This window comes from Rana temporaria, chromosome 2 (genome assembly GCF_905171775.1).
Source record: "Rana temporaria chromosome 2, aRanTem1.1, whole genome shotgun sequence".
Lineage (NCBI taxonomy): Eukaryota > Metazoa > Chordata > Amphibia > Anura > Ranidae > Rana > Rana temporaria.
Window position 1 is genome coordinate 284,581,471 of NC_053490.1, and position 26,836 is coordinate 284,608,306.

At 43.9% G+C, this 26,836-nt stretch overlaps 1 protein-coding gene across 2 annotated transcripts; it reads right to left on the reverse strand.

Moving 5' to 3' along the window:
• Positions 1–3,037: 3,037 nt before the first annotated feature.
• Positions 3,038–26,836, reverse strand: LOC120926873 (nicotinamide N-methyltransferase-like). Of its 2 annotated transcripts, none has more exons than XM_040337157.1 (4): positions 26,730–26,836; positions 13,753–13,916; positions 7,633–7,840; positions 3,038–3,601 (listed from the first exon to the last, which is right to left on the reverse strand). In XM_040337157.1, exons 2-4 carry the CDS (start codon positions 13,889–13,891, stop codon positions 3,163–3,165), a joined length of 786 nt encoding a protein of 261 aa, XP_040193091.1. In that variant the 5' UTR covers positions 13,892–13,916; positions 26,730–26,836; the 3' UTR covers positions 3,038–3,162. The 2 variants fall into 2 exon arrangements, with proteins under 2 accessions (XP_040193091.1, XP_040193090.1); XM_040337156.1 differs by having other exon boundaries at positions 3,038–3,604.

The following is a 26,836-nucleotide window of genomic DNA, read 5'->3' on the forward strand; positions in this document are numbered from 1 at the left end:
CAAGTTATGAGATGGGAGCGCTCATTCTGGTAAAACTACCGTTCATAATGGAGTAAGCACATTCATCACGATGTAACAGACAGTAAAAGACGATTTGCGCTTTTCTAACACGGAATCAACTAAAGCAGCCCAAAGGCGAATAGAACTTCCCCTTTAGGAGTGCCGTCATACGTGTTTTACGTCACCGTGCTTTTTTCATCATTTTTTAAAAACAATGGTGTGTGGGCAACGTTGTTTTTAAATGATGAAGTTGGAAAAACAACGTTTTTTGGACATGCTGAAAAACTAAGTTTTTTTTTTAATACCGAAAAATGATCGTGTGTACGTGGCATGAGGCTACTCATGTACACTTTTGAGACACTCTTATAATAGGGCCTGGGCAAAAACGAGAGGGTCTTTGCTGTACAACACTCATCAAAAAGCAGTCCCCAAACTGTGGGACTAGTTACAAAGTTCTCTGCAAATAACCACAACTACGAATGATCATTGATCGCTAAAAACTAATTTCCTCACATTTCTAAATATGCAAGAGACACTCCAGAACAGATTTCCAGATGAGCCACCACTTTAAAAGAACAACTTACTGCTAGGGATGAGCTTCGTATTCGAGTCGAACATCGCATGTTCGATCGTTCGTCGAAATACGAACAAAACAGGTCGTTCGCGCCAAATTCGAGTTACGTTTCACAGACCATAATTCACTGCGGCATCGCTGGGTGAGGATTGGCCAAGCATGCACTATGACCCGCATGCTTGGCCAATCACAGCTTGCAAAAAACGGAGAGCCATAATTGGCCAAAGCCAGGGTGGCTTTGGCCAATTATGGCTCAGGGGGTTTAGTACACGCCCCACACTATAAAAGGCCACCTGCAGGTCGGCCTTGTGTAGTGTGTTGCGGTGGTTAAGAGGACAGAGAGGGTGTCATTTTTTGCAGGTAGATAGAGCAGGCAGGCAGGCTAGTCAGTTAATGTTACAGTGTGTAGAGGATATATATACATCCCAGGTGTTGTAAATATATTTATACACTGTATAGTTTAGCTAGATCAGTTCTTCCTTATTTACTGGCAGGCAGATGATTGTGCTAGCTGCAGTATTCTTACGTAGTTTATTGCCTGTGTCCTCTGTAGTTTGCACCTAAAGCTACTTGGTGTGTACTGGCCGTGTGCTCTGTAGTTTGCACCTAAAGATTCAGGAGCAGCGATTTTAATGATGCTTAAATAAAAAAAATAAAAATTCCTTTAAATATTGTATCTGCTGGGTGTCTATAGTATGCCTGTGAAAACGTCTTTGAGAACCCGGGTCTTGCCCGAGGGAACATTTAACAATGGAAAAAAAGTTTAAAAAAAACGGTCGTTTTTTCAGGAGTCCTGAAAAAAAACTAGTTTTTAAAACTTTTTTTCCATTGATACATGTTCCCTGGGGCAAGACCCGGGTTCTCAAAGACATTTTACAACAATAACTTGCATATTAGGCTTTAAAATTTGCACTTTTGAATTTGAATGTTCGAGTCCCATAGACGTCAATGGGGTTCTAAATGTTCGCACGAACGTTCGGTCCGTTCGAAGGTTCTGGTGCGAACCGAATTGGGGGGGGGGGTGTTCGGCTCATCCCTACTTACTGCTAGTCATTACATACCATATATAGAAACCAACTCTTCACCAGGAGGCAAGTATTGTTGTGGCAGCTTTCCACACTGCCCCTGGGTTAAGGAAGGACCGGGTGTTCAACTACCTTATGGCCAGTGGTATAAATCCAAGACCTTTGCATATTGCTCCACACGAGGAGTCATATACATTATGTATTGCCGGTGTGGAGCATTCTACAATCGGAAAAACTAAACGTGAATTTAGACAGAAAATCGGTAAACACGTCTACTATGCAGACGGAGGTAAGATCATTATGCCGGTTACTAGACATGTGGGCCTTGACCACAAATATGAGACCAAAATGATATATTTTTTCGTCCTTGAAGTTATCCCAGTGAACCACAGAGGGGCAGTACCTTGGCATTGCATCTCCATGGACTTACTCGGAAATACATCCCTCAGCAGGCTGCACCATTATCTGGGTGGTTGTGGACAGATTTTCTAAAATGGGTCACTTAACTCCACTTCGGGGACTACCCAAGCGGTCACTCTGGCTTCCATCTTCATAATGGCTGAAAAGGTCAATCAGAATTTAAAATGATATCTTCATGCCTTCATTCGTGTCCATCAGGATGATTGGGTAGACCACCTATCCTGGGTAGAGTTTGCCCTCAATAACCACGCTAATGCCAGCACTGGTGAGTCTCCCCTTTTCGTCATCCTTCTGTACCATTTAATGTTCCCATCTCTTTTGTGGTGTCAGCGGCTGCAGAGACTCAATGATCCTTCAGTTCTATCTGAGCAGATGTTACCAGAAATTAAAATTGTCAGCTTCCAAATACAAAGTAGCTGCAGATCGGGATTCCTGTGTAAGTCCCAAAATGTCTACCTTGTGACAAGGTTTGGCTCTTCTAGGGATAGTTGTCTCAGAGATGAGGATATCATGGATGGAAATTGTCTCAATGATTTCATGGATAATGGTGCCATTCATGTCATCGTCGATGACAGTGACGACATCTAGCATGATGTTATTGATGCCGGTGATGGTTTCATCAATGATTATTAAACATAAACAGCTGATGAGCTCATTAATGGATGATTTTGTTTAGGTCATCAATGAGGATTATGATGCAATTAATGATGATGGTGATGCTGCTGCTGTCAATGATAAAATCATTGATGTCATTAATGAGGATGTCATTGGTTATTGATGAAAAAGGTCATCTAGGGTGATGTCAATGGTGAGGATTGTGTCTCATTGGTGATGTCAGCAATTATGTCAGCTATGACCAATTTTGTTTGTCATTAAAGACATCATTATAGTTATGGCAAGATCTTTCAAGTAAGCTCATATTAAAAATTGTTCAAAGCAATGATTTTGTATTAGAACACTGCTGATGTTATACAATGAAAGATAGAGATCATATTTTAAATACCAGTAACAGTGCATATGTTATATATGGTAAATTTTATTTGATAATGGAGAATAAAAAAATTGTCACATATTATATCTTTGTTTTATCACAGGTACACAGAAATCAAAAAATGTTTTTACTTTTCTTATAATCAATTATAATTAATTTGTTGCCTCTTTTTTCGCTACAAGGAAAAAGTTAGCTATGGTGTCAGCAACATGTAAACGAGTCATTCTTTCCGGGATTGGGAATATGTCCATGCTTTGTATTGTGTATCCAGCCTGGGTGATCGCACCCCTCACAACATCTTCATCTAGAGAAAGACAGAAGAAGGCCTTCTGCTGTACCATGTAATAGGTATTTCCCAGGGCCCCAATGAGCACTAGGTGTCCTCCTGGTCTGAGTAGTCTTGTGATATTCTGAATAGAGCAGCGATAAGCCTCAAGGTCTTTACAGGCCGTCTCCAGACAAAGGGAGGTGATCAGGCAGTCTGCAGGGGGCACGTCAATGGTACCCAGTGGATTACTCCTGGTCACATCACACTTTAGAACCTTCAGTATTCTGGACCTCAGCTTTTTCTGCTTCTCTTCCCATTTATCTCTGCTTTAAACATGAAACAGTTAAGTGGATTAATCTAGGTATAATTTTTTTTGTACATTGCATACAGCATAGTATGTATTGCCTCCCAAAGAGATCACAGTTCTCCCCTTGACAATATATATATATATATATATATATATATATATATATATATATATATATATATATATATATATATATAAAAAAAGAAGGGTATAAGCTAGAATCCTGGACCTGCCTATCGAGCCAAGACCACCTATAACCTAGGAAACTGCTGACGGATATCAAATCCAGTTCCATGAACCATAGTATAAAAATAAACAAAATAATGTCTTTAGCATCTAATATCATATGCGGCCACATGGAGACAATGAACTGGAGTAAAAATCAAAAATATTGATGTTCATATCCTGGGATAGTGCGATGTGCCCATGGGCTGCTACATGAGAGCCATAGCCACATAAAATATTGACAATTTCCTCTGTTAGTGTCACAAGCTGTTATAGTCAAAACTGTAGGGACCGGGATAAGCTGCGATGTAAATAGCAGCAGCATGCCATCTAACCCAGCTGAGTATTGTATGGTATGGACTCTCTAAGGTTTATAAAAGGTCTAGCCTGAAGGACTTGGGTGGTGCCAAGTGGTGGGAAGCCTATCCCATGTGTCAACACGCAGCTGATAGGACCACAAGCAGAAACACCTAGGGTCTGTAACGTCTAATACTCCACGGTCCTTAGTCCATCCGATTAGCCACTCACTCCGCTGTTGTGTCCCCCAGATGCTCTCCTTAAGGGTATACGGTTGTGCTCATAAGTTTACATACCCTGGCAGAATATATGATTTCTTGGCCATTTTTAAGAGAATATAAATGCCAACACAAAAAATTCTTTTACTCATGGTTAGTGTTTGGCTGAAGCCATTTTATTATCAACTGTGTTTACTCTTTTTAAATCAGAATGGCAACAGAAACCAACCAAATAACCCTGATCAAAAGTTTACATTCCCCAGTTCTTAATACTGTGTATTGCACCCTTTCACATCAATGACAGTTTGAAGTCTTCTGTGGATGAGGCTCTTTATTTTCTCAGATGGTAAACCTGCCCATTCCTCTTGACAAAAAGCCTCCAGTTCCTGTAAATTCTTGGTCTGTCTTGCATGAACGGCACATTTGAGATCTCCCAAGAGTGGCTCAATGATATTGAGGTCAGGAGACCGAGATGGCCACTCCAGAACCTTCACTTTATTCTGCTGTAGTCAATGACAGGTCGACTTGGATTATTGTCATGTTGGAATGTCCAAATATATCCCATGGGCAGCTTCTTGGCTGATGAATGCAAACGTTCCTCCAGTATTTTTTGATAACATACTGCATTCATCTTGCCATCAGTGTTGACCAAATTTCCTGTGCCTTTGTTGCTCACACATTCCCAAAACATCAGCGATCCATCTCCACGTTTCACAGTAGGAATGGTGTATACCTTTCATCATAGGCCTTGTTGGCTCCTCTTTAAATGTAGCGTTTATGGTTGTGGCCAAAAAGTTAAATTTTGGTCTCATCACTCCAAATGACTTTGTGCCACAAAGTTTGAGGCTTGTCTCTGTGCTGTTTGGTGTATTGTAAGCGGGATACTTTGTGGCATTTGCGTAGTAATGGCTTTCTTCTGGCGACTTGACGTGCAGCCCATCTTTCTTAAAGTGCCTCCTTATTGTGCATCGCGAAACAGCCACACCACATGTTTTCAGAGAGTCCTGCATTTCACCTGAAGTTATTTGTGGGTTTTTCTTTGCATCCCGAACAATATTCCTGGCAGTTGTGGCTGAAATTTTAGTTGGTCTACCCAACTGTGGTTTGGTTTCAACAGAACCCCTCATTTTCCACTTCCTAATTAGAGTTTGCCAATCGGCAGTGTTCATTCTCAATTCCTTGGATATCTTTTTACATCCCTTTCCTGTTTTATACAGTTCAACTACCTTTTCCCGCAGATCCTTTGACAATTCTTTTGCTTTCTACATCAGAATCAGAATCCAGAAACGTCAGTGCAGCACTGGATGAAAGATGCAAGGTTCTGTCAGGAGACAAGAAACCCCATTTACCTTTTATAGACACACCCTAATTACAAGCAAATAGATCACAGGTGAGGAGGGTTACCTTTAATAGCCATTCAAACCCCTTTTTGTCAACTTGTGTGCATGTTATCAGGCCAAAATTACCAGGATATGTAAACTTGATCAGGGTTATTTGTGTAGTTTCTATTGCTATTAGGATTTAAAAAGAGTAAAACACAGTTGATTGATTATAAATGGCTTCAGCCAAACACTCACTATGAGTGAAAGAAATGTTTGCGTTATTCATATTTTCTGAAAAATGGCCAAGAAAATCATAAATTCAAATATTCTGCCAGGGTATGTAAATTTATGAGCACAACTATATATCCTTAGATGATGGTTCCCGCTGCTTACTCAAGCTGTGTAGCCATATGGCAAGGTAGCAGCGATGATGGCGATAGTAGCTACTCTCACTATATGCTGGTCAGCCTTGGGCAATCCAGACAGGTCCAAAAAAAAAAAACCCACACCCTACAAAAAGAATCTAAAAACTCCAATAAAACAAGTCACACAGCAACACAGGGAGAAGGGGGCCCATGGGCACATCACACTATCCCAGGATATGAACCTCAATATTTTTCCTTTTACTACAGTCCATTGTCTCCATATGGCATTTTATGCTAAAGACATTATCTTGTTTTTGTTTTTTACACTGTGGTTCATTAAACTGGATTTGATATTTGCAGACTTGGCTTGATAGGCAGGCCCGGGATTCCAACTTCTACCTTGTAGAGCTCTATCACCTCATTCACCCTTTGTAGTTTTAAAAGGTTGGGTGCTGGCAGGTCCTATTCCTTATATTTTATTTTCAATATATTGTTTTTGTGCAGGTAGATGGGCAGGGAGTAGGATGCTCTGAGGGAGGGTTACACCAGCTCCCACTAGGATTTTCATATTATCAGGAAGGGTGAATATAGGGAGGGAATGAGCTGGTTAGGGTTTATTTGTGTAGTGGGGTTAATATGGGAGGTTTTTTTTTGGGGGGGGGCGTCTTTGTGATTTCATGCTGCCGATTTCTTCTGCATTTTATATTTATTGCCAATAAACTTTTTTGTAGAGGCAACTCAAAAGTATGTGTTTATCTATTTATTTATGTTTATTTGTTTTCTAGTCCCCCAACATTGCCTTCATCTGCTTTATGTCAGTTCTACACGGGGAATGGGAGCTGCACAACCTTTCGCTTGTTAACAAGTGTTGATCAGCTCCCGCCCTCAGTGCAGACCTTCTGTATCTCCTGCCCTCTTCCCTGCTGCGAGTTTAACAGCAGTGGCAGGCAGGCAAATGCATATGCAGAAGAGGAATCCACCCTGCTATGTCTCTCGCATTTCGCTGTGAGCTTTGACAGGAGAAGAGTTCAGGCTGCCAAGTGCTTGTCGACATGCTAAGGTAGGACTGCGAAGGGGGAAGAGCTGCAACTGCAGTTGAGACTATAATCTAAGGGGGGGGGGCTGTGATGTGAAAGAGGGCACTAAAGAGACTGATGTAAAGGGGCCGTGATGTGAAGGACCCGAGTCATGGGACAAAAAGATTTTCTACAAAGTTAGAATGTTGCAATCTGGTCACTGGGAAGTGGGGGTTTCGGCACTATCCCTGACAACTTTTTATTAATAAAAAGATTGTTACTGTGTTTTTTTCCCCCATGCAGTTACCAAAAGACCAGCTTTAAAGTTTTTGGGACTTTCAAATGGAGAACATCTTCAGTTATAGATGTTTATTTCGGTCTGTTCTTATGTTGGTGGGAGGGGGGAAATGTGAAACTGTTGACTTTACTAAACAGGCAAACATTAGACCTCGATTCAAATAGTGCCAACAGATAAGGCACGGTTTGAAAAAAAATCTAATGTTTGCCTGTTCAAATATGTTAAAAAAATTCAGCAAATGTCATGGGGTATATTTATTTTTTTACATTATTGTACATAAGCTATTGTTAGGATTACATTACATACCCATTTCCCTCAATTTCACAGACAGTCTTCACAATTTCTGACCAATCAAAAGCCTCTGTGTCATTTTCCAGCCACTTCTTAACCTCCTGTCTGTTTTGGTCCGTGAAATCCGAGGCAATGATGTAGGGAAAAGATTCACAGGCAGAAAGGAGTTGGTAGATGGTGGGTCCGGTGCCAATGTCAATTAGAACATCTCCTCGGATCCCTCCTGCAATGGAAGCCAAAGTTTTAAAATTGTAAATTAGGCAAAACTGTTGGACAAATAAATAATAAACCTGTATCACAACACTATATTGGAACAACAATGCTAGCAATCAGTGGCGTAACTAGAACCTTCAGGGCCCCGGTGCAAGAAATCATGAAGGGCCCCCCCTGACCCCCAGCCGGGGGCCCTTCTCTCCGAGCCCAGGGTGGAACACCAGGGCCAAGATGAAGTAAAACTTTTGTGACCCTGGTAGTTCCACTACTGGTGTCAGTAGTTTAACATTTTTGATATGTTATACCTTTTTTTACCTTTTACAGTATTTTCTAAACAGAACCCTGATGTTCTACCTTTGAGACAGAGAAAGGAGATTGAGGACACGACCCTCGATCTCCTTCTCTGCAGCCTCAGCTACACAGAATGAATGAACAGGAAGAGTGCTGTACAGAGGCTTCCTGTCTATTCATAAACTGAAGCATAGGTGTGCGCAGCCTATTGCATTAGGGTGTGCGCGCTCATATATGCAAGTGTATATATACAGTTTCTAACAAAAGGGAGTACACCTCATATTTTTGTTAATATTTTATTATATCTTTTCATGTGAAATTACACTTTGCTACAATGTAAAGTAGTGAGTATACAGCTTAGAAGCAAATAGTTGAGACTAGAGTGGACTTTATTGGTACCATAATACTTGGGATACACACATATTGATAAACCCCCCCCCCCCCCCAAAAAGTATATATATATATATATATATATATATATATAGATAGATATATATATATATATATATACATACACACACACATACACATACAGGTCATTCTCATAAAATTAGCATATTGTGATAAAGTTAATTTTTTTCTGTAATGTACTGATAAACATTAGACTGTCATATATTTTAGATTCATTACACACAACTGAAGTAGTTCAAGCCTTTTTATAGTTTTAATATTGATGATTTTGGCATACAGCTCATGAAAACCCAAAATTCCTATCTCAAAAAATTAGCATATTTCATCCGACCAATAAAAGAAAAGTGTGAATAAAAAAAGTCAACCTTCAAATAATTATGTTCAGTTATGCACTCAATACTTGGTCGGGAATCCTTTTGCAGAAATGACTGCTTCAATGCGGCGTGGCATGGAGGCAATCAGCCTGTGGCACGGCTGAGGTGTTATGGAGGCCCAGGATGCTTCGGTAGCGGCCTTAAGCTCATCCAGAGTGTTGGGTCTTGCGTCTCTCAACTTTCTCTTCCCAATATCCCACAGATTCTCTATGGGGTTCAGGTCAGGAGAGTTGGCAGGCCAATTGAGCACAGTAATACCATGGTCAGTAAACCATTTACCAGTGGTTTTGGCACTGTGAGCAGGTGCCAGGTCGTGCTGAAAAATGAAATCTTCATCTCCATAAAGCTTTTCAGCAGATGGAAGCATGAAGTGCTCCGAAATCTCCTGATAGCTAGCTGTATTCACCCTGCCCTTGATAAAACACAGTGGACCAACCCCAGCAGCTGACATGGCACCCCAGACCATCACTGACTGTGGGTACTTGACACTGGACTTCAGGCATTTTGGCATTTCCCTCTCCCCAGTCTTCCTCCAGACTCTGGCACCTTGATTACCGAATGACATGCAAAATTTGCTTTCCTTAAACCCGAAAAAAGTACTTTCTCTGTAGCCCAGGTCAGGCGCTTCTGCCGCTGTTTCTGGTTCAAAAGTGGCTTGACCTGGGGCATGCAGCACCTGTTGCCCATTTCCTGCACACGCCTGTACACGGTGGCTCTGGATGTTTCTACTCCAGACTCAGTCCACTGCTTCCGCAGGTCCCCCAAGGTCTGGAATCGGTCCTTCTCCACAATCTTCCTCAGGGTCCGGTCACCTCTTCTCATTGTGCAGCGTTTTCTGCCACACTTTTTCCTTCCCACAGACTTCCCACTGAGGTGCCTTGATACAGCACTCTGGGAACAGCCTATTCGTTCAGAAATTTCTTTCTGTGTCTTACCCTCTTGCTTGAGGGTGTCAATGATGGCCTTCTGGACAGCAGTCAGGTCGGCAGTCTTACCCATGATTGCGGTTTGGAGTAATGAACCAGGCTGGGAGTTTTTAAAAGCCTCAGGAATCTTTTGCAGGTGTTTAGAGTTAATTAGTTGATTCAGATGATTAGGTTAAGAGCTCGTTTAGAGAACCTTTTCATGATATGCTAATTTTTTGAGATAGGAATTTTGGGTTTTCATGAGCTATATGCCAAAATCATCAATATTAAAACAATAAAAAGGCTTGAACTACTTCAGTTGTGTGTAATGAATCTAAAATATATGAAAGTCTAATGTTTATCAGTACATTACAGAAAATAATGAACTTTATCACAATATGCTAATTTTTTGAGAATGACCTATATATATATATATATATATATATATATTTATTTATGCGTTATTACATCATATTTAAAAACATACAATTTTAATTTTAAAGTGGTTGTAAACCCCCCTTTCACCTACAGGTAGGTGCAAGAAATATCTCCTTAACCTACATGGTTAAGGAGATATTCGCAGTAAGAAATGCACCAATGTCTACGGCACATACGCGCCATAGACAACGGCGCAGGTGCACTGAGCGTGCCGTTTTTTTGTGAATGACATAACAGGGTTAATGCCGTATTCCTGCGCATTTGCGGGGATCTGTCGGTCCCGTGCACATGCGCGGGAGTGACATCATCGCCGTTTCGGCCAATCACAGCGTCGGAGCGGCGATAACAGGAAGAAGCTCAGAGGGGACATGGCTGCGGCGGTGGACGGGACCGAGGAGGACTTTGGGGGCTTCGATCTCAGGTAAGTGCCACATAATGAGCCAGTATGCTGTGCATACTAGCTCATTATGCCTTTCCCTTGCAGGGTTTTTAAAAAAAAAAAAATTGGGAGGGTTTACTTCCTCTTTAAAACTGTCAAGTCTGAAAAAAGGGATACCAGTTCACCCTATAGCAATCATACTAGCATGCTCAACATGTTTTGCGGACAGTACTCCACTTCTTCAGGAGCTTTATTTGCATATATATGATGTTTACAAGCTAGAGATCATATATAATACTACAAAATAGAAAACAAAACAGGTTTAAGCATAATGGACTAGAAAAAACAAAAAACAAACACACCATACATTTAAGGCTATTGAAGCCAAATAACCATAAGATATATTTAGTATGCGCGCGCGCGCGCGCGTCATCCCCCCATATATATATATAAAATTACAACCCCCCCCCCCCCCAGCAAAAAACATTCACCACAGTCCAAAGGGAGTGGGTCCGCCCTGGCGGGTATGGGAGCCCCCCCAGACACAGAAGGGGAGGCGATGAGATAGTCTAGTATTAAGCATAATCAACACCATTATAAACCATGCAATATTAGGAAAAATATGATGGAAATATGCCTACCATAGTGATAAATGAATCTACAAAGGGAAACATACCAGAGTTGAAACCTTGAGGTGTCTAGGAGATCTTAGGCATCAATGACCAATAGCCAATATATGTATCTGCATACACACTTCAAATAGGTAGGTAAGCAGTATCCTCAGCTGGGCCTGTCATTAAATGTATTCTAAGTCACATAGAGTCTCAATGATTATATCCATCATCAGAAAGGTCCTATACCAGAGAAAGGTGGAAAATAGGCAATACTATGGAAACATAAAATACATATGGTACCTATCAATTTAGACAACAGAAAGGCACAAGCAGTGTAAGGATTACAGAGGCTTAACAAGCTCACCTTCTAATAAAGGATGATGGAATTAGGTGCTAGTTATCCACAAGAAATCCAGCAAACGTCCACTGCATCCATGGGTAAGGAGTCCCTATCATAGAAGGTTCCAAGGGAGATGCCATTGAACCATCATTTACAGAGAATAAGAGCTATAATATAAATGTAATCTAAAACCTACCATCCACATAAAGCTACCTATCTGAGCAGAAGCGCTCTGGCCAAGTCTGATAAGACCTGGGGGTTTCAGACTAACTGCATGATTAGGTACAGTCACTAACCCTGGTATCTACTACAGAGTCGGGAAGAAAATGTTTCTGGAGTGTTAGAGGAGTACCGGCTAACTCGGGGCTAATGTAAGGATCTTCCCAATTGGCTGCCTCTTCATGTACCTAGAGGTTGTGGTTTCTCCTGGTGGTGGGTCGGGGAGGGAAGGACCGCTTTTAGCAGACAGTCCCCTATAATATTGAGCGGGGGGGGGGGGGCAACACACAGAATTGCTATGAAGCACACCTCCAGCTGGAGGGAAATGTAGTGTGCACATCTGTCTAGGCAAAACTTTAAGGCTGGGTTATTACCCTTTCTGGGTCTTGCGGTTTTTTTTATATGCCTTTTGTTGTTTTACACTGGTATGCTTTTGTTTTTTACTCTGCAACCAGTGTTTTTTCCTGCTTTGTGCGGGCTATAGTTTGCATGAAACTTAATAAAAAGTAATTTACATAAAATAAAACCTACCATCCACACCGGGGAGAAACACACAGCAGGACTGCAGCAGCAGAACGCTGAGCTCCACACAGCCCTCTCATCTGTGTGAGGCTCCTGCCCGGCACCGCCCACCAGCCAATTGGCGTGTGACGTTACCGGGCCCAGCCCCACAGAGCGCATGCGTGATAATCGCGCATGCGCAGCGTCTCCAAACGGGTACCCACACAGACACGAGCAACGTCCGTGAAGTGTGTCACCCATCAGACAACAAGATACAGCTTGTATAACAGTGTAAATTAGCTGTCTCTTCAAAATAACTCAACACAACCATTAATGTCTAAACTGCTGGCAACAAACATACACCCCTAAGTGAAATTGTCCAAATTGGGCCCAATTAGCCATTTTTCCTCCCCAGTGTCATGTGATTTGTTAGTGTTACAAGGTCTCAGGTGTGAATGGGGAGCAGGTGTGTTAAATTTGGTGTTATCGCTCTCAATCTCTCATACTGGTCACTGGAAGTTCAACATGACACCCCATGGTAAAGAACTCTGAGGATCCTAAAAAAGGAATTGTTGCTCTACATAAAGATGGCCTACACTATAAGGAGATTGCCAAGACCCTGAATCTGAGCTGCAGCACGGTGGCCAAGACCATACAGCAGTTTAACAGGACAGAACAGGCCTCACCATGGTCGACCAAAGAAGCTCACGTCATATCCAGAGGTTGTCTTTGAGAAATAAATGCATGAGTTCTGCCAGCATTGCTGCAGAGGTTGAAGGGGATGGGGGGAGAATCAGCCCGTCAGTGCTCAGACTATACGCTGTAATCTGCATCAAATTGGTCTGCACAATTGTTGTCCCAGAAGAAAGCCTCTTTTAAAGATGATGATGCACAAGAAAGCCCACAGTTTGCTGAAGACAAGAAGACCAAGGACATGGATTACTGAAACTATGTCCTGTGGTCTGAGGAGACCAGATGTTGTCAAGCGTGTGTGGCGGCAACCAGGTGAGGAGTACAAAAACAAGCGTGTCTTGCCTATAGTCAAGCATGGTGGTGGGAGTGTCATGGCCTGGGGCTACATGAGTGCTGCTGGCACTGGGGAGCTGCAGTTCATTGAGGGAACCATGAATGCCAACATGTACTGTGACATATTGAAGCAGAGCATGATCCCCCTCCCTTTGGAGACTGGGCCGCAGGGCAGTATTCCAAAACGATAACGACCCCAAACACCTCCAATAATAAATATGGAAATGACCTGCCCAGCAAAAGAAAAACAATTGCTCAAAGGCAGAGAAATATAAAAAAGGTAAGACATACAACACAGAAATATTGTAAAATTGTTAAACATCTCATTGCAACAATAACAAACTATTTTCTTAGCGGAATAAAACCATAATATTACCAAAACAGTATTAAAATAATTGATCTCTATGGTAGAGTGTCTACATACCTGGCCCAAAAGTTTCATAGAGTTTTTGTAGTCTAAACTTCAGTATGCTGTCTCCTCTGGACCCAAGTGTGCAGAACGAAGTCAAATATGCCTTAGGGTCAAAGCTGGACAGATATGTTGCCCCACTGGTAAAATCCATCTCATGAGATGGGGAGACTGCAACTCTGAAATATAAAAGACAGGATGTATTCTTTTAGCACCAACAGGATTAAAACTGATATCCACATTTATTGTAACTTTGAATATATAGCGGTTGGTCGCTACATGTTACAGCATCCACACATTCCACCCTACTGCTAGACATTCATTAGACACACTCATTTAGTCAATAAACAGTCTCTTGCTTGTTTTTGTTATTTTATTAGGGGATTGAACTTGGTTGGGGAAAAGGGACATGGGATGCCCATAGTATAAATTGGTACTTTGAAGAATATAGTAACTGCGTCACACCTCTCAAAAAGGACAAGATGGCTCACCCTAAACTTGACAGCAGTGGCGACTGGTGCTCAAATTTTTTTGGGGGGCGCAAACCAAAAAAAATAAAAATCAAGCACAGCCACTGTGCCCATCAAGCACAGCCACTGTACCCATTAAGCGCAGCCGGTGTGCCCCATCAATTGCCACCAGTGTGCCCCATCAATTGCCACCCGGCACTTACCTGTCTCAGCGCTGTCCTCCACGCTCTGAGTCCTCCATGTCTTCTGTCATCTCGCTATGATTGGATGCCTATCAGGTGCCCAATCACAGCGCCTGTCGCTTCAGCCAATCAGGTGACAGGGTAACTAGACCTGAGCACCCGATTGGGGGGGTCAGTGTTGGAGAAGCAAATAAATCCCTTCCCTAACACAACACTGTGTAAACAGCAAACGCACAGCATTGCGCCCGCTGTTTACCAATTTGAAAGCCTATTAGAGCCGGCGGCTCTAATCAGCTGCTTCCATAAACACCCCCGGTGCTATAATTCAGATGCCCAGTGCCCGACAAGGGGCCAGCAGCGGCGACAATAGATAGAGCAGTGCAGGAGAGAGGGGGCTGCACTCTTGTATTGTGAAGAAAACAACAAATAGGACAAAATAACAGAAAAAGTCAATGTGCACAACTATTCACCCCCTAAAGTCAATACTTTTTAGAGCCACCTTTTGCGGCCATCACAGCTCCAAGTCTCTTTAGATAAGTCTCTATGAGCTTGCCACATCTTACCAGTGGGATTTTTGCCCATTCCTCCATGCAAAACTGTTCCTTCAAGTTGGATGGTTTGCGCTTGTGAATAGCAATCTTTAAGTCTGACCACAGATTTTCTATTGGATTGAGGTCTGGGCTTTGACTAGGCCATTCCAACACATTTACATGTTTCCCCTTAGTGGTTACTCAAGTGTTGTTTTAGCAGTGTGTTTGGGGTCATTGTCCTGCTGGAAGGTGAACCTCCACCCTAGCCTCAATTTACAGAGTGGTAAAAGTTTTGCTCACAAATATCCCTGTATTTAGCACCATCCATCTTTCCCTCAACTCTGACCAGTTTCCCAATACCGACTGCTGAAAAACTTCCCCACAGCATGATGCTGCCACCACCATGTTTCACTGTGGGATGGTGTTCTTTGGGTGATGTGATGTGTTGAGTTTGCTCCAGACATAGCATTTTCTTTGATGGCCAAAAAGTAAAATTTTAGTCTCATCAGACCAGAGCACCTTCCTCCATACATTTTGGGAGTCTCCCACATGCCTTTTTCGCAAACTCAAAATGTGCCATTTTGTCTTTTGCTGAAAGTAAGGATTTCCTTCTGGCCACTCTGCCATAAAGCCCAACTCTAGGGAGCGTATGACTTATTGTCGCCCTATGCACTGATACTCCAATCTTTGCTATGGAACTCTGCAGCTCCTACAGGGTTACCTTAGGTCTCTGTGCTGCCTCTCTGATTAAGGGACATCATTTCACTAATTATGTGACTTCTGAAGGTAATTGGTTGCACCAGAACTTTATATGGGCTCATAACAAAAAGGGGGCGAATACATACACACATGGCAATTATTATTGTTTTTTTATTTCTGAAAAATAGTTTTACGTATATATTTTTCCAATTTGACTTCACCAACTTAGACTATTGTGTTCTGATCCATCACATATAATTCATATAAAAAATAAAAAAAAAAACCCATTGAACTAAAGGCTGTAATGTAACAAAATAGGTAAAAAGCCAATTGGGGGGGGGGGGGGGGGGGGACTTGAATACTTTTGCAAGGCGCTGTGTGTGTGTGTACACATTTTATTATAAAAAAAAATTATATATATATATATATATATATATATATATATATATTATATGCATATACATATATACACACACACACACACACAGTATATACATATGTAGCGCCTGGTTACTTTTCAGAACTGGTGCTAGTGTAAATTTAGAGGGGTCAGAGAGTTAAGTGACTGACCAGGTTAATCTGTTTAAATTTGGAGCTTCTGTCTCAGCTTTGGCTGTGCTGTGGGTTCCTGCTGTTTCTGGGGTGCTGGTCCCACCCCAGGCCGACAGGTGGCAGCAGTGGAGTCAAAGGTTTGGAAACTTTTTCTCGGCATCCTATCAGGAGGAGTGTTCCTCGCTGTGCATGCTGGGGAGGGGTATTTATGGGGCAGACGCATTTTCTTGGGTCTTCTTCCTGTGTGGCGCCCACCTTCAGGGTAGCCATACCACAGCACCCTGGCAAAATGGCCTTCCGGGCCGGGGTGTGCGTGCTACGCAGTGTTCCTGGTTTCGGGACCATGTTGGCCTGGAGCATTTAATCTGCGGCTGGGGCCCAGGGGTTGACTGGGTCCCCAATCTGATGAGGTCCTGAGCTGTCCATCCTTTTGGAGGAAGCTGTCCGGTAGAGAGTCTGCCTGAGGAGTGCCAAGAGAGGCTGGTGTTTCAAGAGGGGTCTGACCATCCATCGGGGACCAGGGAAACCGGGTACTGAGAGGCTGGACGTGGTCGCCCATCAGTCGGTAACCTAAACTAAACTACCTGAAGGAGATCCGGGTGCGGAATCTGTTAAGGAGGATTCCGGATCATTATTATCTCCATTATTTTCAACCATTGGGAGGGTCTGTGGCAGAGACTTAACCCCAAGTTCCGAGTGACATTCTGGTTGCCAGGCTGGTGAGAGAGGCCTGTCCGGATGCACTATATCCACTCCAGCTAGAGTGGTGAAACAGAAGTTGTTGTTGGAAGCAGGACTGTTTCCCATCTACATACACCTGAATCTGTTATTCTCCATTTCTGCCATCTCTTCACCAAGTTCTACAGTTTTTACCCGGCTGGGTAATAAAAAGCACAGAAAAGACACCTGTTGAGTGGACATTCCACTTACTACGACTCTCGTCAAGTACCCTAGACGGCGGAGAAACAGAGGTAACATGCCACCCAAAACAAACCAGCAGCTCTTTCGGGGGTAGTGCTACACATACACACACATACACACACAACCAATGCCAGTAACAAATAATCTGCTAGGCCATACAATGAAAGAAATGAAAACAGAGAGACAAAAGGAAAGGGGGGAAGGGGTGAGGTGAACCCTCACTAAATGATGTGACGATTCCGGTGTATCAAAAGAATTATGTAATACAGTGCAGCGCCCCAAAAAATTTAAACCAATGAAACTAGCAATATGTAGGTGCACTCCACAACATTACTAATAATTGATGTAAATGTAGCGGTTGGTTGCTACGAGTTACTATCATCCACATATATTCACCCGGCTGCCAGACTTCCATACATCACTCTCCAGTAGACAAGGAACAGTCATTTGCATTGTTTTGTTTTTGTTTATTTAGGGGATATAACTTGGTTGGGGAAAGGGTATGGGATAGCCAAAGATCGGATTACATTTGCCATGTTATAGTGGTTGCACTTTAAACTGGAAATGGTCATTGTGACTTTGCTGATTAAAGCGGAGTTCCACCCAAAAGTGGAACTTCCGCTTAATCCACTCCTCGCCCCCTTACATGCCACATTTGACATGTAATTTTTTTTGGGGGGGGGGGGGCTTCAGGAGGAGTGGGACTTCCTGTCCCACTTCCTCCTTCCGCCTAGGGGCTGCAAAGGCGAATAGTCTAATCGCCTTTTGTCAGCCCCTCCTGTAGGCGATCGCCTGGGACACGTGACAGGTCCCAGATGATCGCCTGTCCAATCAGATGGCGCAGTGCCGCTCGCGCATGCGCAGTGAGTGCCCGGCCGTGAAGCCGAAAGCCGTCACGACCGGGTGCCCACAGTTAGGATGGAGACGCCGGCGGAGAGGGGACGGTAGGTAAGTGTATGTTTATTAAAAGCCAGCAGCTTAATGTGGTAATGCCTTGTATGATGAAGTAAGTTATACTATCATACCCATCCTTCTATACGTCTGAAGTGTAGATATTGATTTGTTCATTTAATGTATGTTTTGGCATTGCTTAAGATTTGGATGTTTGCCACTGTGGGAGTACACTTGGTATATTCCCTTTACCATTCTGATGCACTTTCTATTGATCTGCCTGTGTATATATATATATGTTTGTTTTGCTACAATAAACTTATTTTTGATTTAAAAAAAAGCCAGCAGCTATACTTTTGTAGCTGCTGACTTTTAATAAAACATAAAAATTGAGTGGAACACCCCTATAACTTGAAGACTTGCTATAGCGGTTGCACATTGCATATTCTGAATAGAGCAATTACAAAAAATTATGGTCTCTCACCTTTACAGACTTTGACTTTACACTTCTCCTCTGCGCAACTCCTGCAGACTGTTCCAGGACTCCTCTCCCCCTGCACAGGCTTCCCTGTCACAGCATTAGTATTTCCGCCCCATCATCTTGAACTTTACCAGGCATCACTCTGAATTAGGGATGTCCCGATACTAGTATCGGTATCGGGACCGATACCAAGCATTTCCCGAGTACTTGTACTCGGGGGAAATGCTCCAATGCTTCACTCGATACGTGTACCCCCCCCTGATATTTTCTCCCGCGTGCCGTCTTGTTCCCCCTGTGATGTCTTCTCCCTGTCCGTGCCGCTATCCCCTCGTGATGTCTTCTCCCCGTCCGTGCCGCTATCCCCTCGTGATGTCTTCTCCCCGTCCGTGCCGCTACCCCCTTCGTGATGTCTTCTTCCCGTCCGTGCCGCTATCCCCTCGTGATGTCTTCTCCCCGTCCGTACCGCTATCCCCTCGTGATGTCTTCTCCCCGTCCGTGCCGCTATCCCCTCGTGATGTCTTCTCCCCGTCCGTGCCGCTATCCCCTCGTGATGTCTTCTCCCCGTCCGTGCCGCTATCCCCTCGTGATGTCTTCTCCCCGTCCGTGCCGCTATCCCCTCGTGATGTCTTCTCCCCGTCCGTGCCGCTATCCCCTCGTGATGTCTTCTCCCCGTCCGTGCCGCTATCCCCTCGTGATGTCTTCTCCCCGTCCGTGCCGCTATCCCCTCGTGATGTCTTCTCCCCGTCCGTGCCGCTATCCCCTCGTGATGTCTTCTCCCCGTCCGTGCCGCTATCCCCTTGTGATGTCTTCTCCCCGTCCGTGCCTCTCTCCCCTCGTGATGTCTTCTCCCCGTCCGTGCCTCTCTCCCCTCGTGATGTCTTGTCCCCATCCGTGCCGCTCTCCCCCCTGGATGTCTTCTCCCCATCCATGCCGCTCCCCCTCCGTGCCGCTCTCCCCCCCTCAATATGTCAGGATGGAGAGCGGAGGTAGGAGCCGCTAAACCCGGCTCCTACCTTTTCCGAATGGACAGAGTCAGTGATCACAGACTCTGTCCATTCACATAACTGAGCATCGTAACCTGTGTCAGTTTATGAATGGAGAGGAGCTTCTCTCCATTCATTTCAGCTGAGGCTGCAGAGAAAGGGACTGGGGAATCTGTGTACCTAGTCCCTTTCTCGGTCTTAAAGGGGAGATGTCAGAGGTCTGTTAAGACCCCTGATATCTCACCAAAGCCCCCCAACAGGGCTAATTAAAAGAAAAAGAAAAAAAATTGCAATAAATAATTAAAATGTAAATAATAATAAAATAAAATTAAAAAAAACACACTGACAATCCACTACCCCCCTCTAAACAAAAAAACAAAACAAAAAAAATCACTGTAAAAAAATTAAAAGAAAGTATCGGTATTTGGTATCGGCGAGTACTTGAAAAAAGTATCGGTACTTTTACTCGGTCTCAAAAAAGTGGTATCGGGACAACCCTACTCTGAATAATCCCTGGCTGTTGCTGAACTTACTGAATTCTGATAGACCAGGAGCCTGCAGCACCACTATTTGGCGGCCTGGTTACTTTAGCAGAAATAAACGATAGATGGACTACTGATCCCAGCCAGTCCGACTTGCAAATCCTGTGCCCACAAGCAGGGGCGTACCTAGGGCATTTGGCCATTTCTGGCACCCCCCCGACAAAATCGCAGTGTGTCGCTTAAAAAGGAGCAGGTGCTTCTTTTGAGCGACAGTGTGCGATTTGTCGCAACTGCAGCTCAATTTAAGACGGTTAAAGCATTATGGTGGCAGGCTAGGGCTGTACAATGCATTATGGTAGCAGGTCAGGGCAGTATAGGGTACTATAGGGGCAGGTTAGGACAGTATAGGGTACTATAGGGCTGTATAAAAAGGTACTATAGGGGCAGGTTAGGGCTGTATACAGTGAGTGACAATGTGCTCACTTACGGTGTAGATGCAGACACTCTTGGCTCCTGTGTGCTCTCCTCTTTATCCTCCAGGATCAGCCAGCGAACAAGCCTTTGGGAGGAGTGCAGGCAGCCACACCCCCAGCTCCGTCCACCAACTCCAGCTTCCTCAGGACTCATTGAAGATCGAGGGACAGCCTGCCGGATTGGATGAATGGGGAGACAGGGAGCCCCCCTCACCCACACCGCTGGGCTCCCTACCAACCAGATGGACGTCTTCTGATGGTTACAAAGCTGGGAAAGTGCAAGGGCGCCCGCTCATTATGATGGCCCTGCTGCGATCTCATCTCCCACTGCACACCCCCCAGACTGACACCCCCCTAATGTGCGGCACCCCCGCCATTGCCAACAGCGATTTGTTACAGGACCCCACAGTCTCTCCTCTGGACTTGCACCCATCTCCCCTGGCATGCCTCTTCCAGATATCCACTGCACCCTGATGACGTAAACACTACGAAACATACGTCGGCGGCAATACCTGGTCACGTGTATACCAACACCATCCCCGGTCACTGTGGGAGACATTCTATCGGAGGGAGTACTTGTCGCGGCTGGGAAGCCTGGGCAAACGGGACCCCCACAATATCCGACACGCCTGCAGCCCCAGTGTCGGGAAGGCACTTTTTAATGCAAGAGGCCATCTGGCTATTTTTATATGTTCTATTTTTAAATAACCGATATCACGCTATGGGCACCTTCTGTTTTTTGTTCCCGGCTACATTCCATGTATGAGGCTATCTCCCCAGATCCAGTTTTTCCCACATGTGTGCAGGCACAATCCTGCAAAAGCTTATATGACTTTCTTTTTAAATAAATAAGTTATCTCCAGCTGCTAAGCTCAATCTTTATTCTGAGCACTTCGGGTGCAGATGATATAAGTTATCTTGGTGAAGGAATCGGTTATCACTTTGGAATTAAACATCCGCATTCTCTGAAGCAATCATTGCTGAATTTTGCACTGAATTCTTATTGGGACTTTTTAATCACATATCAATTGTGTATAATATTTAATTCTTATTATTAGACTTTCACTATCATTTTTGTGTACGTTGTAATTGTAATCTGCTAGTTATGCAATATAATTGGTAATGTTTGTACACTTATTAGCGCCCTCACCACACCACTTTACCAATTTCCCAGTATTCTTACTGCTTTTGAGGAGCAGCTGTTATTAATTTTAGTTGTTATATTTAGGTTTAAATTTTATATAGCACCTAGGCGCGGAATATCACTTTTTCTTCACAGATATCCACTGTGTCTCACTCACCGAACTTCTCCTGCCCTGCCCTGAGTCCTTTGTGAAGTATTTACCCAAACCGTGCGTACCGACTGCTTCTCCAACTCCTGTTCCAGGACACTTCTCCATGACCGTGTAAGGAGAGGCTCCCGAGCTCCTCCACCGGGGCGAGCCCTCTGCTGCAGCTTAACACTCCATTCTTCACTTCACCCAGCCGACAACTTCCCTCCAATGGGCTGGACCTGAGTTTATCTAGGAGGCCTGCCCCCTGCCAATCCTAGTCGGGATTGATCTGGGCTCCTTACATAAACTCCATGTCACTCCAATTCCCAGCCCTGCCCCTCTTCCAGAACATTCTCCCTAGAAGCAGCGGAGGTGCCCAAGAACTCAAAGACAGGTAGTCACACCAACTAACCACTCCCTGCTCCCCTGATCAAAACAATCAGGCCTAGAATGCAGCACAGGCCTGCCTAAATTTACCTGCCTGGCAGCTATCACCCAAAACACCTTACCCATATCTCCCAACTTTCCGAGATGGGAATGAGGGACACCTATCAGCAAAAGTATGTAGGCATATGACACACCCCTTGCCACGCCCCCTTAAAGGAGAATTGTACAAAAAAATAAGATTGGTTAAACCCACAAGTGCTTTTTTTACCACTACTATTTCTTTATATTGGCTTTTCGAATTTACAAATGCAGCCATTTAGAAATCAGATGAAAGGTTTAGCACTGGGAAACACTTTTTGATAGATAAAAAGTGCATTTTATATACATCTGTATAGATCAGACCAAAATGAGGGACAAATAAGGAGAATGCGGGACAGAGGGACATTGCTCCAAATCAGGGACAGTCCATCGAAATCAGGGACAGTTGGGAGGTATGCCTTACCTCTAGCACCTACCTATGGTAGAGGGCACTACATACAATATAAATAAAACAATTCTGTGTATACTAAAAAAAATCATTTAACTATACCCAAAACCAAATTTCTGTATATATCCAATATGTCTACATTAATTATTCAAAGGAGTGCATGCTGGTTCTGGCATATCAAAAGTACTTGGGTCAGTAAAGCACAGAGTATGAAGTAAAGGCAGTACAGCAAGGCAAGACAAACAGGAAAAGTAATGCAGTTGCATTTGGGTAACCAAGAACTAGCGTGAGTTTCATGCAGCCGTGAATTCATGATAGGTGGTACCTGAAATAGGTGAGGGGTCCTCCAGTAGCGAGGGAGTTGATGTTCTGCCTCCCTCCCCAGCAGTCAGTTACAAGTAGCAATTAGACCCAAACCTGCGTACAGAGACCCTTAGCTTGGCAACATGGTACAGGAAGGAATGAGTTAACAAGTGCGTGCATGAGGTCCACGCTGGGACCCCATTCCGTTATTGGAAGCGTGGTAACCGCGGTATGCTGGACTGGTGGAGAGGGTGCTGGCTCAGCAGTGTCCCTCCTAATTGCAACATAGATCAGGGTAAGCTGTATAGTGACATGGATCAGTACATTTCAGAGGAACTCTGTACTTTTATTACTGCACTGATATAGCGCATCTCTAAGTCAGGGAACTGCCTGGTCCTGGGCATTGAGGAGTATGTGCGATGAAAGGTACCACTGCGTGCAGAGCAAGTAGCCCCACCCACAAGCTTTGACCAAACAAAATTGGTTAAATCGGAGGTCCACACAAAAATGGAACCTCCGCTTTTTGAAACCCTCCCCCCTCCGGTGTAACATTTGGCACCTCCCCCCGCTGTCTTCTGGGAAACACACAGGTCCCAGAAGACAGCGAGACCAGTGAGGACTGCGCAGCGCGACTCGCGCATGCACAGTAGGGAACCGGGAAGTGAAGCTGCAACACTTCACTTCCTGATTCCCTCACCGAGCATGGCAACCGGGGCAGCCGAGAGATGGCTCAGCTCCCAACATTGCGGGCACCCAGGACAGGCAAGTGTCCATTTATTAAAAGTCAGCAGCTGCAGTATTTTTAGCTGCTGGCTTTTAATATTTTTTTTTTTTAAGCAGACCTCCGCTTTAAGGTTATATTAAACATGGGGCTCAGCTTTCACTCATCATGTTAAATGATAATAAAGGTTTACTTGTTCATTTCTTATAGAAGCCTGGCACAAGATCCTTGCACAGATGTACCATTAACTTTTCAATGTGTAAAAAGTTATTCTGGGGAATTTATAAAGGGCATCATAGACACCCTTTAGAATTCCATCAAGCGCAGCACCAAAAGTGATGGTATTTGCACCGTGAGCTGACATTCAAAAGTATAGCTGACCTGATGGAGAACTAGTCTTATATTTCCAGCAAGCTCTGCTTAGAGTTAGTCTTAATGGTCGCCAGTTTTCTAAATCAGTGAACATATTTGGGAATTCTTTAAGAATCTGTTGCTGCCATAATGGTGTTAGTAAGAACTACCCGAGTAATGTTACCAACACTGATGCAAGACGTACACCGGACTGTCAACCAATCCGATCTGCCAGATGGAAGGGGAATGTCCATCTGTTAGCATTTCCTTTATTTCTTATGGGGAAATTTGCTTTGATATACAAAAAAAAAAAAACACACACCTTAAATCCCTCCCAAAAACAAAATAAAATAAAAAAAGCTTGACTTTAGTGGCCCTTTAACCGCTTGCCAACCAGCTGCAGTCATTATACTGCAGCAAGGTGGCACAATCCCGCAAATCGCCATTGTTGTACGTCAGTGCGAGATCTCGCTTTTGTGGGTGTGCTCCCATTGGCCCGGCAGTGACAGAACGGGGATCTGCCTGTGTAAACAAGGCAAATCTCCGTTCTGGACAGTGGAGATCACACAAATCCTGTCTTTCCCACTAAGCAGGAAGATGGATCTGTGTGTTTCCCCAGTCACACAGTCCCCCATACAGTTAGAAAACACAGAGGGAAAACATTTAACCCCTTCCAGCATCATTAGTACAAAAAGAGTGCCTATTTTTAGCACGAATATGCTCTAAAATCACTAAATAGACTATTCTACATCATTAGCAGTGCTGTAAGGGCTGTAAATATATACCCAATGTGTTTTATTTAATCCAAAGTAGATAATTAATAAAGTCCATCAAATGTGTGTCTTTCTCAAAAGCACATCTGAATAGATCCTTGGATCCATTCACGGCACCCAGCGAGTCCTCTCCCTTATGGTATAACACTCACCAGGCAGGTGATCAATCAATGCCTGTATATAAATCCTTACTGGAGCTGCAGGATCACCATTCCATCTGAATATTACTCAGAGTAAAAAAGAGGGGTACACATAGCGTGATACTGTATAACAATTTATGAGGGCCAACAAAGGAATTACGAAACTGGTCAGGGCTGGACTACACGGCTGTTGAAGGTAGAAGTAAGGACTGCCTGAACCCAGGTCCCACCACGATCCATGAATAATGGCGAGCGGTGAGATACAGGCATACCTGCTGAACCTTGTGATATTCATGCTTTTAAGTTTGATTTTCTTGTAAGTGTACATCTGGGTTTGTTTTAATAAATTGTTATACAATATCACGCTACGTACTGGTGAAGACCACAAGATCTGCAACGGGGACATAGATGCTAGTGCTGATACAAGGGCCATTACATTGTTACTAGACGTACACTGTCTCCTTAGAGTAGCAGTATAGACTGGCCAGGTTCCATCCTCGCATAGTGTCAGTATAGTCTGCTAGCATAAGACATCCTTTAATTTCTTCAAGGAAGTGTATATATCATATTGTCATTTGTTAATATTTGCCTTGTGTCTTTCGGAGGAATTCCTTTGCCGAGTTGGCGCTGTTGCCTAGAACTCAGCAGATCTATTACCTCCTTTTTGTGACAACATCTCCCTTAATTTGTTCTAGTAAATATTCTCGGAACATAAAGAAGAGTTGTCCGATTTTATTACTCTACAGTGATGCAAAGATGTCTGAACCCAGAGTGTCATGTCATTGGACTGTTCACCAGGTCATGGCTGTGCAGAGGAGCAGGTAATTCCATGCAGTCCCTTATGGGGGTGTGCTAAATTTGGATATTTAATTATAGCAAAAAATATTTGTTTCCCCCCAAAATTGATGCTCTTTTTTTTGTTTATAGCGCAAAAAAATAAAAATCGCAGAGGTGATCAAATACCACCAAAAATGCCCTGTAAAATGCACTTACCTTTCTGCTTCCACGTCCCTCGATGTCCTCTCCCGCCTTGGTGACGCTTCAGCCAATCAGGTTACCGATAACCAGAATCCGGGAACCTGATTGGCTGAGACGACCAAGGAACGCACCCCGTATGTTCCCTGGATAAGACATCCGGGAGCCGAGGGCTGTACTCCGAAAGCCTATCAGAGCCACCGGCTCTGATAGGCACTTCCGCACAGCCAACCAGCTGCCATTATTCATGGCGGTCAGCGCTCAATGTCCGGCCACCTGAATAGACCAGCGGCAGCTGGCAACAATAACATACATTTATGCAATGCATGAATGTATGGTATTTGCGAGAGCCAGCGGCGCTGCAGGACCCTCTATAGACGGACCTCCATCACTGTAGTTAAGGAAAATAAAAATTCTTAAAAGGGCCCGTTTTTTTTTTTTTTTAGACTACAGGAGGGGGGGGGGGGGCGGCGCCCAGGGGTATGGCGCGTCACGCTCCCCAAAGATAGCCGAAATAGGACTTGCCTCTTCACGGCGCCTGCGCAGTCAGCTCCGATGTCTGTGCGCAGGCTCCGTATAGCGCCGTGAAGAGACAAGTCCTATTTCGTCTATCTTCGGGGAGCGTGATGCGCCATAGCCGGCCGTCAATCATCTTCCCTGTGCATAGGAACGCCCATTCCCCGCGGGGAGTCTGAAACTTCACTACTGCAGTAAACTGTAAGTACGGCGCCAAAAAATAAAAGAAAGGTGTACTGTAGATCGCGCTAGTATGCTTTATGGCATGCTAGAAATGTGTTTTTAGGGTGAAACACCGCTTTAAAGAGTAACTGCACTTTTGTTGAGGGAAAAAAACAATCCCCTTTGGGTGATCTATGTACATTGCATGAATTTTAACAAACTTTGTTGCAGATTCCTACCTGTTTCTGCTCTGAAGGAAAGAGCTGCTTGTGCATTGAGTACTGATTCTGAATGGTATTTTACTTTTTCATTCTCAATCAGCTGATGCATTGCAATCTTCTAATGA

What these genes read in the sequence shown, in the direction of transcription:
- LOC120926873 (XM_040337156.1), bottom strand. Translation starts at nt 13,891, where the DNA reads ATGGATTTTACCAGTGGGGCAACATATCTGTCCAGCTTTGACCCTAAG. An exon ending in CTATGAAACTTTTGGGCCAG is followed by an intron (nt 7,841 to 13,752) that starts GTATGTAGACAC and finishes CTTCCATTGCAG; the next exon opens with GAGGGATCCGAGGAGATGTT. An exon ending in TGTGAAATTGAGGGAAATGG is followed by an intron (nt 3,605 to 7,632) that starts GTATGTAATGTA and finishes TCATGTTTAAAG; the next exon opens with CAGAGATAAATGGGAAGAGA.